General features: G+C 40.9%; 1 protein-coding gene across 3 annotated transcripts in view; it reads right to left on the bottom strand.

Moving 5' to 3' along the window:
• Positions 1-10,825: 10,825 nt before the first annotated feature.
• The window catches only part of BACH1 (BTB domain and CNC homolog 1), a 48,298-nt gene continuing 44,399 nt past the window's right edge, over positions 10,826-14,724 (bottom strand). For all 3 annotated transcript variants that reach the window (XM_081301785.1, XM_081301784.1, XM_081301786.1), the window contains exon 5: positions 10,826-12,920. In XM_081301785.1, coding sequence (XP_081157911.1) covers positions 12,495-12,920 — 426 coding nt within the window. In that variant the 3' untranslated portion in view covers positions 10,826-12,494. The remainder of the gene's footprint in view (positions 12,921-14,724) is intronic.

Below are 14,724 nucleotides of genomic sequence, written 5' to 3'. Positions count from 1 at the left end.
GTTCATGATAATTCAGGGTTCCAAGAGCAAAAGTTCTGAAGGTGGAAGCAGGTGGCAGCATCGCCTTTGTGACCAACCTCAGAAGTCACATCTCATCACTTCCACAGTGTTGAAACTTGCTGGTAAAAGTAGTCACACACAGCCCACCCAGACTCAAGAAGAGGGGTCTATGATACCACCTTTCTTTTTTCTTTTTCCTTTTTTTTTGATACCACCTTTCAGGAGGACTAATCCCCAAAACCTAAATAGCCCCCATATTCCCTGCCAGATGGCAGAGACCTAAAAGAAAAGAATGGAAGGGTGGGTCATTGCAAAGTGAATGTTAGAAACCAGCTTCTTGAGAGGGAGATGGCGATAAAAGTCAGAGACAGAAAATAGGCAGATGTGGTGATGCACACCTGGAATCCCAGCTACTCAGGAGGCTGAGGCAGGAGGATTGCAATTTTGAGACCAGTCTCGACAATTTTGCAAGACAGTATCTCAAAATGAAAAATAAAAAGGAGTAGAGATGGGATAAAAATTAAAAAGGGGCTGGGGTTGTGGCTCCGAGGTAGAGCGCTCACCTACCATGCCTACCATGTTCGATCCTCAGCACCACATAAAAATCAAGATCCACCTATAGCTAAAAATTGCCGCAGTCTGGCTGGGCACAATTCAGGAGCCACTTGTCAAAAGAAACTAACTTTATTTTTAGAACTACAAACGCCAAACAAAACAGCTCCTCAGGAAAAAACCCTCAGAGCCCAACTGCCACCACCGGCTTCCCCAAGCCTCTCACCCACACAAGCCTCACCACCTCCCACAATCCTCCTGCTCTTGAGGCCAATTGGCTGGGTCGCATGGGCGGAGCCAAAGAAGTCCCCCAATGAGCAGCTCCGTGGTCTGAAAGGGCAGGGAAATAGCCCAATGAACATCATCGCAGAGGAGCCAATCAGCTAGATGTTGCTGGGGCCGCTGTGAGCCAATCATCAGCTTTGCAGTCTGAAGGGTGGGGAAACAGCCCAATGAACATCACTGCAGAGGAGCCAATCAGCTAGATGTTGCTGGGGCCACTGTGAACCAATCATCAGCCGGCAGCTGGAAGTTTGCTGGCAGCTAGAAGTTTGCTGGGGCCCCTTTGGCTGTGGCTCTCAACAAAAAATAAATATTTAAAAAAATTAAAAAGGAATCCCTGTGTTCAATCCCCAGTACCAGCACCAAAAAAATTTAAAAATGTACAGGTTTACTATCAACTGTATCAATATATCCTGGAGGTTGACATAAAAACTAAACCTTCTAATTTTGTATGTACCAGATTTATTAGATGAGCCAAACCCAGAGAATACAATGCAGTTATGGCTTGGATTCTCTTTCACGCCTCCTTCTGACATTCTGTGGGTGTCCCTTCCCTACCCTTTGTTGGTAGTCGCTTGGGTAAACTTCAAAACATCACCAGTGTTTTTGACTGCAAGAATGGTTTTATTTTCAAATATTCAATAACCCAGAAAAAAAATCTGTTTAAAATACATACACTTTTTTGAAGATTGGATAGTTTCAGAGGAAAACTCAGCACCCTGGATTCTTTTGAATTCTTGAAATTCTGACAAAGCTGGACTTGCTTTGCAGCAACTGGCAGGAGCCGGGCAGTACCTGCCCCCTCTGGGATGAGGCCAGTGCACTCTGGCCCACAGCCGACCCGTCCTCCTGTTTTCTGAAGTGCACTAAATTCTTCTGTTTCGTCTCCAGACTCTGGGCCCAGCCCCAGTGAATGGACACATGCTCTCTTCTTTCCCTGTCCTGACCCTGAATTCTTCCTGCCTGTGAGCCCCTATTTATAGTTTTCTCCTCGCTGTTGATGTCATCTTTCACTTGGGACGCATATTTGTGAGCCCCTTAAGGTCCTCCCCAGGGCCATGGGTGAAGCATCTTCCCACTGACATCTGAGACTGACCATTCCACCCAGACTGTTGCTCTTCACTATACAAACACGGACTTTTCTGTTCCTTGTCATGAATTCAGAAACTCAAGACAGCTTATGTGCTTATATGGCTTTAGCCTACCTAACCCCTGTGGCATGTCTTTGGCACCAATGCTGGCCCCTGTGGGGTGGCTACAAGTAACAGGGCAGGCTCTATCCCCTGCCATGCTCTCTCCTCTGTATGTTTTCCTGGGGAGCCCCACCAGTCTCTCCACCATTAGATTTCTCCCAGGAGAAGCATGACCTCTCACGTTGCACAGAACCACCTCCCAAATTCTTAGGAACCTACATCAACTTTACCCTGGAATCCTTTCCTGCTTGCCTCTTAGAGCAACAGAGGGGAGCACACAAGTTTTTGCAGCTTGGACACATCCGGTCAGGAGTGAGGTTTCCGCCTCTTCTTCCCCCAGGCAACTCATCTCTATGGGGGGTTCCCCTGGGGGCTCCTGTCACTTGACTTGCAGGTACAGAAACTCCCATTCCACAGCACTTTCTACTCATGAATTCACTAAAACGAATCTAGCCTCTCAAGGAATCATCAGCTTTTTGTAGGCTGGAATCCAGAAATAGTCTGGTCAAAAGAATATACTGCACTTGTAAATCATGCAGGACAGTGTGTAGTTCCTCCTGGGGTGTGATAGAGTTCTGTGAATGGGTGAATGAGCTGTCTTCCAGAGAGGGCAGATCTTGCTCCATGGAAGGAGCCTCTGTTCTGCCCAGTCCCTGAGAGTGAAAGTGGTCAAAAGCTAACCTCAGAGGCTGAGATGGGAGGACTGAACTGCTCTGCATATTCCAGAGAGAAGAAAGCAGGGGCCCTAGGGCCAATCCAAGCAGGAAGGAAGAGAGAGGAACCTAGGGATGGAACACAGCTGGAACATCAGGAGGCTGGGCAGCCTGTGAAAATTTCAAGATGAAGGGAGAGACCTTCAGAAAGGTCTATAGAACAGCTCTGAATTAATCTGTGTTGCTACAGTGTAAATAAAATATTTCCCAATTTTTCACCAAAGCCTAGCCTATGCACAAAACTTAATGCCAGTTTATAGGAGTTGTGTATTTGCTTACTTAAATTGTGGAACTAAAGGAAGTCATTGAGTCGAATGCCTCTGTCAGCAATGTGTTAAACACAGAACAAGGCTACTAATAAGCTGGACAGGTCTGCAGAAGGAAGTGCCTCAGACAGGGTGACCAGGAGCCCCTCAGCCAGTCACTGGGACACTTGCACCCTGGAAATCCCCAACCCGGCCACCACCACAAAGCACTTTCAATGAGTATGTGTTGCACTGATTTGGATTTTCACGGGGTGGGAATGGAGGTTGGAGTCAGTCTTACCTTGACCTCAATGACCAGAAAAAACAAGATGGAAGACATATTTGTAAGAAAACTTTATCTAAGGGAAATGAAGCAATTTTCTTTAGCTGTGCAGACATTAAGCATCGCAGCAAGGCATCAGCCTAGGTCTGTCTTAACTCCAGTTCCATGCACTTTTTATTCCTGCCCACATTCCCCTGACTGAAGGGCTTGGATTTGTGCCTGAGTCATTGCCTAAGTTTGTGCACTTGCTTTTTTCCTTAAGTGCATACTTTGTACTCATTCTATTCTAAGTGTGCTGGCAGTAGTCTGCTCTCCAGACCCTAGTGAACACAAGTCGACTCTATTAAGTGCTTGGACCAGCCAACTTCTCCCACTTTATCTATGTGTTCCACTCCTCGCTCCTATAAATTTCAAACTCCATCCTTCACTCCACATTTAGCTGTCCTCCCACATTATTCTCATCAGTTTAGCAAAAACAGAACAGGTCCAAGAAGATTCCTCAGTAGAAGGATCCTCAGTAGATGACATTTCCCACAGACCCCCAAATTGGAGCCCTCAAATGTTAAAGTCTTCTAAAAACCAGAACAAAAGCTCAGATGAGGTCAAAACATGTTTTTCTTGTTTTTTAATTCTTTCTGCAGAAAAAAATTATGATGAAGTTTCTAATAGTCCCGTGCTAAGCATTTAAGGCCATTATTTAAATAAAAACAAGCAAAAAATAAATATGCTTATTTTAGAAGATTCTTTGAGAGCAAATCAGTCCAAAGAAAAATTCTGTGAGTTTCTTAAGTGGACCAAAGGGGCATTTCTTTAGAAAGATTAAATTCTACTAGATATTTTAATATTTAATATTACTGTGGGTATGATTAACAGGATTTCTTTGCATGAGAAGAATGTCATATCAGAAACTTGCAAATCAAAAATGTACTTAGAGTATTATTTAGGTCCCGTCTCCTGAAAGAGGGAAATTAACTGTTTAGGAAATAATTTGGGGGATGGTGATAAATGTAAAATAAAAGCTGAGAAGGAAAACAGTAACTGCAGAAATCATGGCTATGTTTAAATTAAAGAGGAATTTCAGTTTCTAAAATCTTGTTCATGATTTTTTCATTTACACTTGATAGACAATACAGATAACAGAGATAGGGACAGGAGGCAAAGTGTTTGCACAAGGCAATGCTTTGCTTTTAGACCTGAACCTCTGTTCCTTCGAGAGATGGAGTGAGAAGATGGAAGGGCAAGACTTTCTTTGGGGTTATCCTGCTGAGTCTCTTCTTGAAAACGTTTCAAAGTCCCCAAACTCACTTCCTCCACCGGATTCCTCCTCACATTTCCCCTTGTGCTGTGGAAGGACAGCATCCCTTAACTTCTTTTCACTCCTTCCCTGAAGAGGTGCAGTTCCCTGGCTTACTGATAAATCTGGGGAGAATAACTGATGGTTTTCTGCCCAGCACATTCTTTCTCTTGGTATATGACTATCTCCAAATAGCACCAGCTGCTCTCTGCTCCTGCATACCTCCACGCCCCATTGTTGAGGGTAGGTGCAGTCAGTATAAGCAGTGCTGTGCAGCTTAGAGGAAAATTTCTCTTCGTGGAAAGCAGGGGTGGGAAAAAGCTTACTTCCTTCCAAAAGTAGGAAGCAAACTGATAAGGTCAACTTGCTTAATTCTGGAGTTTGCCCCTAGGCTGTTACTCTAAGCTATTCCTCATTAACAACTGAGGTTTTATTTTGGTTTTCCACCAATTTCCTGTATTTCTCTAGTTGTTCATCTATGGAATATGGAATGCTCATCTAGGAATATGAATGAAGCTTTTGGAAACCCAACACTTGAGGGCATTGTTCAGAGACTTAAATCAGAATAGAACTTGGGAGGTAGCACATCCATGGATTGTCAGCCATGGTGTGTGTGTCATGGAGACTTGTAGTGAGCAGTGGGTCTTCACAACAGTGAAATTGGTCTGGGTGAGAGGTCATAGACCAACCTGTCCACATTTTCCATCTGGAGGGTCATTGTGGAGGATGACGCTTTACCTTCAGAAGGCAACTTTCTGTGGAGTTCCAACTGTTCTCCATGGACCTCAGAAAAGCCAACTGGACATGTCTAAGCAAAAGGTACCCAACCCCCACCAGAGAAGCAGGTCACCTCTCACAGGAATGGTGTGATTCCCTTGGGTACTCAGTGTACCATTGGATCCCAAGAACTCAAAGTGACTCAGCATTAATGATGGACACACACGATTACTCTGTGCAGTATGTGTGCCAACTGCTTTCAAAACAAGCCAATCCCCAGCCATGAGAGCAGTTATCCCAGACAGAGCCATGGAAGACACTCTGTGGCTATCTGAGGGAAGGAAAATACATGGAGAATATCCTTGTATGGGCTTCCCTGAGGCCTGTCAGTCAGTACTTTCTTTTTGGAATCTACTACCTATGATCTTTGAGACCAATTGACAGATATTTCCCCCTCCCCCACGCCAATGGAGCAAGAGGCCTTTAAAAGTGAATATAATGTGGTATAAATTATGGACAGTGGCCTGTGGGTGTCCTAACACCATCAGTTCAATGGCTCTACAAGGGACAATGAACCCACTGGCAGTGACCCTAGGTAGGGGAAGGAGCTCAAGGTGCCACTGCTACAGTTGGGGGTGGGGTTGTATTAAGTAAAACGTGCTGCTTTTCGACTGCCTTCAGGGTGGCTGGGTTCCAATGTACTACAGAGTGCTTGGAGGGTTCAAGCTTTCAACTAGCGGCACCCCACCAGTGAGCCCCAAATCCCAATGAGCATTCAGACTCAAAGAGGGAAGGGTAAAGCATCAGCACTGGCTCCATGGGGCTCATCCATAGTTGACTTTGGATCACTTAAATCCACAGAGGAGAAGCCATCCCCAGAAGGCAATTCTCTTAGGCCTACAAAACCCAACAGGTCTGACAGTGCCCACACATGGGAAGGTGGGCTTGAAGCTCCTGAGGGAGACCTCAGTTAGTTAGGGGGCCAGAAGTACCTCGTTGGCAGAAGAAATGTCAATTAAGGCATCATGCAATGGTGTCTTTCCCCCAGAAATCACCAATGTGTGAGACCAGAATGAAGTCCTGAGAGTTGTCCCAATGCAGACTAAGGAGAGGTTGTGAGTCCCAGGACACGAGGATCTCTCAGAAAACAAGATCTTCAGTTGTTTCCCTGTATACCACTGAGTTTCTATCCTTTGAATTACGGATGGGAAATTTAAGACAGAACTAATTTTCGGTTTTTGATACAGAGTAGCCCTTAAATTTACTTATCAGAATTTGGTTGGATCCATTTCAGAGCCTCCTGGTAGCTCTAAGTCAGAGGAATATATTTCATATGTCTGCGATAACAGATATAAAGCCTAAAAACTGGCTTATTTCAAAACAAGTGTGGTTGTGAGGCCAAGACTGTGATAATTTATGATAACTCTTCCTACTCTGAAAGGTGAACTCATCAGACAGCCTTGAATATTGTCCTCCTGGAGCCCTGCAGGAAGCACCTGCCAGAGACAACTGCACCTCCCGCTTGCAAAAGAGCCTCAACCTCACCTAGGCATCAGAACTCCCTGGCTGAGACTAACCAAATGAGACATTTAGTAGTTTTTACATATGTTTTTCATGAAGTGTTTGAACTTTGAACTCATGTGGGCAAGATAATTTAGTTATTTAATTCCTTTAATGTCTTCAGATCTTAAAAATTTTTGAGCTTCTTCTATATTTTTCCACCCCTAAAAGTTGAATAAAAGGGAACCAGTGTTTGGTGGTATACTCCTGTAATTCCAGTGGCTCAAGGAGCTGAGGCAGAAGAATCACAGGTTCGAAGCCAGCCTCAGCAACTTATCAAGGTTGTAAGCAACCTAGTGAGACCCTGTCTCCAAATAAAAAATTAAAGGGCTGGACATATGGCTCACTGGTTAAGCACCCCTGGGTTTAAAAAAGAAAAAAGTTGAATAAAAGAAGGAGATTGCATTTCAAATTTGGTATATCACTATTATCAGACAACCTTTCATGCACTTTCTTATGGAAATCTTTCTGCATTGGGATTTAATCTCAATGCATAATACCTCTCTGATATGTGACAATGGACAGTGACGCAGGGAACTAGGGATGGGAAATGTAGGAGGGAGTTAATTCTCACCCACTGGTATATAGTGGTCTTTGAACTTATTTACTTAGTAAGTAAATAAGTTTTAAATTTGTTCCAGAGCCTTCTGGATCGCAAAGACTCAAAGTAACTCAGCATTAATGATGGACACTCATGATTTTCTGTGCAGTGTTTGTTCCAGAGCATTCTGAGAGACTAACTATCTACCATCCACCACAACCCCAGGAAGTGGTAGCCAAGGCTGGTCTTGGGAAGCATCCTCGAAAGGCTAAATGGCCTGTTGAGCAATGGTTAAGTCCAATGCTACCAGAAAACTGGAGAGTGTTAACAGGAACACACTTCCCTAAGCCAGGTCTTCAGAAAAAGCATTCCCTTGAACACCCTCCAGACCTCTGTATCCCTTCCTCAGAGGCTCTAAGCCTACTCAGCTCCACGCATCCTGGTCTCCATTGCCTTCCTGTAGAGAGAACATGTTATTGCTGCCACAGGGCGCTGCACCTGAGGATGGGCTGGGGTGACTGGTAGATGGGTAGATCTGCCTAACTCCAGAATTCTCTCCTGGAAAATCACTGAGCTAAAAGCTAGAAAGCCATGGTTCCATTCTGTCCTGAATCTGCAAAAGTTTAAAACCCTAACTGGGAAAAGAATGCTATTTATTGGCCTTCCTCAAAAATCTTAACACCTACAACTTAGCACTTCTGTTGTTGTTAACACCCTTCCAGTCTGACCTCAGGCTGCTGGTAACTCAATTCCAGGGTGCAAGGCAACATGCAAGATGCACACTGGTTAAGGACGGCTGCCATCAAAGTCTTCGTCTAGATTGAGCCTCTCATGGCCCAGGTACACTCCAGGTTTGTGTCAAGCCCGCCTTTGTCCAGAGACCATCCTTCTCTCTATGCAGACTGAACTCCCTTTCAAAGCTTGGTGAAATCCCATGTGTCTTATTCCCTCCTCTCCAAATTCTTGTAGCCATCACACGGCCTCACTTGACTGTTTACTGACATGCCATCCTGATTCCATCAATATGTCAGGGTTGCTCAACATCAGCACCCCCAGTGGATCGTGGGATGTTTGGTAGCACCCAGACCTCTGATGGCAAATTTTCCCCCTTCAGAGCTGCTATTACTAGACCAGAAGACCATGACAAAACACTGGGCCCTGTTAGAAACTGAATCTAACAGGATTACTGACTCAGTGGGTTGTGTTTAAAAATCAATGAGCGGTGGAGATAAAACCCTCTAAAGGCCCATCACTCAAAGACAGAAATCCAGTTAATCTGATGCAAGACTCAAATCTGGACTTCCTAAAACACCTGAGTCCTGGGAATATCTTTTTCAGGTGTAATAATCAACTAATGAAAATTTCACTCCTATCAATGCCAGTCTTGCTTAACTTCTGATTCAAATTAGTAAAATGACAGGAAAGGTGAGAAAACGGAATGGAATGTACAACTCTATTCAACTAAAAGTGATTTTAGAGAATTTTATTTTATGGTTAATTTTTCATGAACATTATTTATAGTTTTACTACATTTAGATAAACACCTTAAGAAGAAAATGTAAATTAAATACTATGAAAGTGTACTCTTAATGAAACATGGTTTTAATAGGATATGGATATATAAGTCTAGTGGTTTTATTGCATTGTTAGAAAATTATAATATGAAAGATACAAAAAAAATCAACAATATTATTATTTCTGTTTATTTTACAATCAGTATGCCATCTTTTACCATATGGCTTTAAATTTTTATGCTATCCAACCGGTTTCAAAGAATAGTTTATTACATGCCTTAATAAAACATTTAAAATATTTACAAGTTCAAAATAGATGCTTCGTAACTGAAAAAAGTTCACCTGAGAATTCTTTATAACATTGCCATTTGTTTTTCCAAGTTGTTAACGTGGCTGAATGTCCACATGCAATCTATATTGTCTACTGCATCAAATACTTTTAATTCTTTACTTAAAACTGATTAAGCATTAAGTGAAACTGTTATAAAACTTACAGATGGAGAACCAAGTTTATATCCACAATTGTTTAGAATATAACAATTTAACAAATTATTCATTATAGCTATTGAAATAAGAAAAATTTTAAGGTAATATGATTTTACTGAGCTTTAAAAAAAAAAATCATCAAGCACGGAGAAGGCCGGTTCATAAAATAAGGAACAATGATCATGTAAATATGCAATATACAAACTGAAAATGACATTTTCAAAATTTTGCATGAAGGAAAGGCATACACTGTATACACATAATCCTATCATTTGTCTTCGGCAGCCCCCAAAAAAATTGCCTTGAAACAAATTTTCTCAGCAAAAACTTCTTTAGAAGTTTAACGTCAGAGTAGGCATAAATGTGTAATGCTATGCAATATATAGAAAACTTCCCCACCTTATGGCCAAAAGACAAAGATTAAAATCTTTCCTGTCCATCTATAATACAACTTGAAAATCATGTAGGTATGAGGTAGTGTAGTTATTGTATTACATGCTGGCTATTAAAAGTTATGCTAAATTTAAGAAATATTACACTTGGCCAATTATCAGATACCATTAAAATAAATCCTTAATGCTAAATTTCATAGGTAGAGAGAAATTTAAACCAAGTGCCTTAAAATTTATATTTAAACTGTGAAGACAACTAGGTTTTATCATAAAACAGTAACTTTTCAAAGCAAATATATACAGTTGCAATTAAAGCAAAAGATTATTTAACATTTGCAAAAACTGAGGGACAGACAGCTGAGTGTACAATGAGGTAGGAAATCAAGGATTCCATTGGCTTGTATAAGACTTTACACTTTGTAAACCAGAAAAGTTTTTATATTATTTTATATGTGAAGTTGAAATTTAAAATTACAGATATCAAAGAAATAGCTACATGGGGAGGTATGTATATATATATACACACACGCACAATTCTTTCATGGGACAGGATGCATTATCATAGAACGGCCATTCTCCCTGACAAGTTGAGTGTACTTCTGAAAGCCTCCAGAAAACAATCCCAACTGATTTTCTCTTTCAAGTCAATAACAGAGAGAACATAACAACACTGAAGAGAGACTAGTGATATCTGCTCCAAGGCCCCCTCCCCCCGCAACCCCATGGACAAAAGTAATGTTCAACAAATTACTCTGAAATACTGAGACTGGTCCCCATATTCTCTCAAGGCAATACCCTACTTGCTTCCAAATCATGCACACACAGTGGGTGGTCATCTCCCCTGTAAGCTACCCGGGCCCTACACTGAAGGTGCAGTCTAGAGAAGTGTCACTTTCAAGACATCTGACTAGATGAAATAAAGTACTTTCTATTCCAAATAAACTACTTTGTACCCTTGGAAACTGGGTTCCATTTGTCTTCGGCAGCCTCATATTTCTGCAAATGTGAATACATTATCTGAAATGCCTGGGACCAGATTGTGTCAGATTTCAGATATTTTTTTTGGAAAAAAAATTTATGTTTTTGAAAAAAATTTATATATGTAAAAAATGAGATATCCTAGGGACAGGATCTGAATCTAAACACAAAATTGATTTGTTTCATATACACCATAGCCTACAGTTACTTCAAATTTTGTTGTGTGTGCTCATGTTTGAGCACTACCTGTACATGAGATCAGGTATGGAATTTTTTGCTATGGTATCATGTCAACATTCAGAAAGTTTCAGATTTGGGAGCATTTTGTATTCTCAATTAAGGATGCTAACCCTGTATATTTTCTTTTTTAATTGTTGAGGTCTATACCTTGCATCTGACTTTCAAATCTGCAATCCCAGAATGGTTTAAGCATTACTGCAAAATATATGGGATAATTACTCAGATTATAAATACATTTTATGATAGGATAAAATAAAGACAAAGACTGATTTTTAAAGACAAATGATCTGTGTCCCTTTATGCAGCATCAAAATAGGGAAAGAAAATAGAAATAAATCTGGTTCCCAAATGCAAACCCATAAACAAACAAAATTAAGTTTCATCCTTTTTCACAAACCTGCAGATTTATAGATACACTGTTAACTAAAATAATGCTTTTTAGAAGTATACCATAGGACTTTAAAAATAGCATGAAAAATGAATTGCACTCCTGGTAAGTGTAGGTAATCCCCAACCTACCACCATGCCTGCTTTCCTGGCATACGTGACTTAGGGCAGAAAAGTGAACAGTCATCTATTTTGGCAAGCTCCCCTGGATCCCAGATCAGGCTGCCAGTGCACACACTCAGGTGATGACATCCTGAGTCCTGACTCTCCTGGCACGGGGGAAGAACATCAGGAAACAGAAATTTCATAATGAGCTCAGATGGAGAAGATACTGAAGAGGGGAAAAGAGGGAAAATGATACTTATCTACTACTGCAGTGCAGCCAGAAATTCTATAGTCAATAATAACAAAGAGGAGCAGAAGCCTCCGCCTTGGGTCAACCCTTGCCTGCTCCTAGATCCTCCCTAGGAGTCTCCTGGTTCTGGCAGAGGCTGCAGGGGAAAGCTCTGGGATTCAGCAAGGAGACTTAACTTTTCACACTGCAGCTCTGCACAAACATTCCCCACGCTGACACCCTCCTGCTGTGTAGACTGGAACTCTTATTAGCAATGCTTGGGGAGATATTTTCTTTAAACCAGTACATTGCAAAAAGGTCAATTTTTAAACTTCTGCAGGCTGCTTCTTCAGTAGGAGCTATCTGGAAATGTTTCAAGCTGTAAGACTGTTTGACATTCTGCCGTTTTCATTCTCATGGTCATTTTGAATACTGGGAAATTATTTTATTCTTTAAAATACAAGTATTAGGGCTGGGGATGTAGCTCAGTTGGTAGAGTGCTTGCCTCACAAGCACAAGGCCCTGGGGTCAATCCCCAGCACCACCACACACACAAAAAAATCAGATTTCCACATGTGATTTTTCAGTATCTGGAAAACAAATCATTTCTGTGTCTTGTGGAAATCAAGGCAAAATCAGGGTTGACTGGAGAGAAATTTCCTGAACAGAAAGCTAGGAGGGGAAAACACAATATTGATAAGTAAGGGATGGCCTTACTAGGCTTTCAAGACAATGCCGAACTTCAGTAGAAAATCTGCTGGGCTGGAGGAAGGGAGTCCAAGTTTACTCATCAGTAGTACATTTATCAGTCATCTGCTGACAGAAGTCGGAGATCCCACCACTCTGCCTCTGCTCCACCTGCCCCTCTGGATCGGAGGCTGCACTGGAAATGGACTCCTGCCCTCGGATGTAGCCGGCCTCACTGCTTCCTCTCCCATTGGGAGGCAGCACAGCTGGAGGCCCATCAGAGAGACTGAAAACTGATGGTACCGAGGGTTCCCCATCAGGAGTACTTTTTCCTTTTTCAGAAATTAAAAACGAAAGTGGGCAATCGGAAGCAGAGTACTTGGCGAGGATCTGTATTTGCTCTTGACTCAGAGCTGCTTCTTTACAGACTTTCTGGCAAAGCCCAGTCAGGTTCTGCTTTGTCTCACCCAGAGTGGACAAAATGTGGTCTCTCTCCTTCAACAGGCTCGCCTTCTCATTTTGCTGTGAGGGGGGAAAGAGAAAACCGTGACTGAGATTTCTTAGCTCAAGCAACATTTCTATGGCAATGAACATGCAATGTCTCCTTATTAAATAAGAAGACAGGGAATTTTCCTTTTCAAAGCATATGTTAAATGCCAAGAGTACTGAATCTCTTGAGTCAGACATCTTAGAATTCGGAATTTTTCAGATTTAGAAAAAGTGGGTATACGTATAATTCCTTCAGCTGGTCTGGGGCAGTACCCCACTGTCAAACCTCTATATTTTTAAGCAAAACAGCAAAATACCAAATAAAGCATAAAGTAGGGGAAAAACTCTGTGTTATCAATTTAGGTGAGTTTAGGACCAAGAGTTTGTAACAAACTTGCAGTTTTCAGAGTTTTTTGTATTTGAACATTGCACATCTGCAGACAGACAGACTATAATAAAGAACAAAACACCATAAGTACAGTCTATAGTGCTTCACTAAGGAGACACCATTGTAAGATTCAAGTAAAGACTGCTTTTTTGAGTAGTTGATTTGTGCCAAATATTATACAAAATGTTTTAAAATACACAATTTCAGTAAATAATCCACACATTGATTGCTGCTTTAAACCCATTTAATAGACAGAACTAATAGTTTAGCGTGTCAAAAGACAGAAAGCGAGGGGATAAATTCCAAAGTGTTAAGAACCTGGGAAGAGTAATTCTTTTTTTTTTTTTAATTTCTTATTAAGTAGATTTTATTTTTTATAACAGGTTTAGATTTACAGAGAAGAGAATATCATTATCATATACCTATATCTAGTTCCCCCTATCATAAACATTACACTAGTATGGCACATTTGTTGCAACTGATGAACAAATACATTAATACAACACAATACAAATATGTTAATAGACTATTTGGATGTCCTTTTTTTTCTCTTTTACATTTTCTTTATTTTTTTATTGATTTTTTTAAAAAATGACAGTGGAAGAGTAATTCTGTTTGTTATTTTTATTATTATAATTTTTACAAATCTTACCCCTACAAAAATCTATCACAGGATTTTTCCAAAAGTTTTCCTGGTTCCTGCCTTTCTGTCCATGTCACTCACTACTCATCCCACCTCATCCTTCATAGTCTACCATTTTATTGCTGCCAATCTAATGTGAGCTAGGAGACCTAATAAGCTGTTTATAAAGTTAGAGTAAATAAATGTTGATAAAAGGTCAAAGGTTTCCCTTATGATATTTAGGAAAACTTTCTTGGAAAACCAGGACATGTTTTGCTTCTTTCTGCTTGCTGAAACAGAGCTGGTGCTGCCTATTATCATGGAGATGGGTTATTTTATAGTGCTAATCTGTAACTGCTGTCCTTCAGAGTCTCTGCTGGCACAAAAATATAACTAAAATGGTATTAGGAACTTTTGCTTAACACAAAAGTACTGTTAAGACATTTAGGGGCTGAGGACGTAGCTCAGTGGTAGAATGCTCGCCTAACATGTGTACAGCCCTGGGTTCAATCTCCAATACCACCAAAAAGATGATGATCAAAGTTTTGTATTAAAAAAAAAATCCTACAAAATTATGTGAGAACCCAATTTTTGATAGTTTTTAAAAAATATTTTAAGGTCATCTAATATTTTGAAAAGACATGAAATGCATACAAAAACTAAATTTTTATATTGCAAAGTATTTTCCAAATTGGTTGGATTTATATAAAATAGCTTTGTTTCAAAACAAAAATAGGTAGAGGTCAAGAATGAGTCAGAGTGTGCCTGTGTTGTGCCTGTGTGTAACCAAGATCACGCTTAGCTAGTACACTTTTTTCTTACGCAGT

This window comes from Spermophilus citellus (genome assembly GCF_964194105.1).
Source record: "Spermophilus citellus genome assembly, chromosome: 7".
NCBI lineage: Eukaryota > Metazoa > Chordata > Mammalia > Rodentia > Sciuridae > Spermophilus > Spermophilus citellus.
Note: the sequence above shows the minus strand (reverse complement) of the source record. Positions and strands in the feature narration are given on the sequence as shown.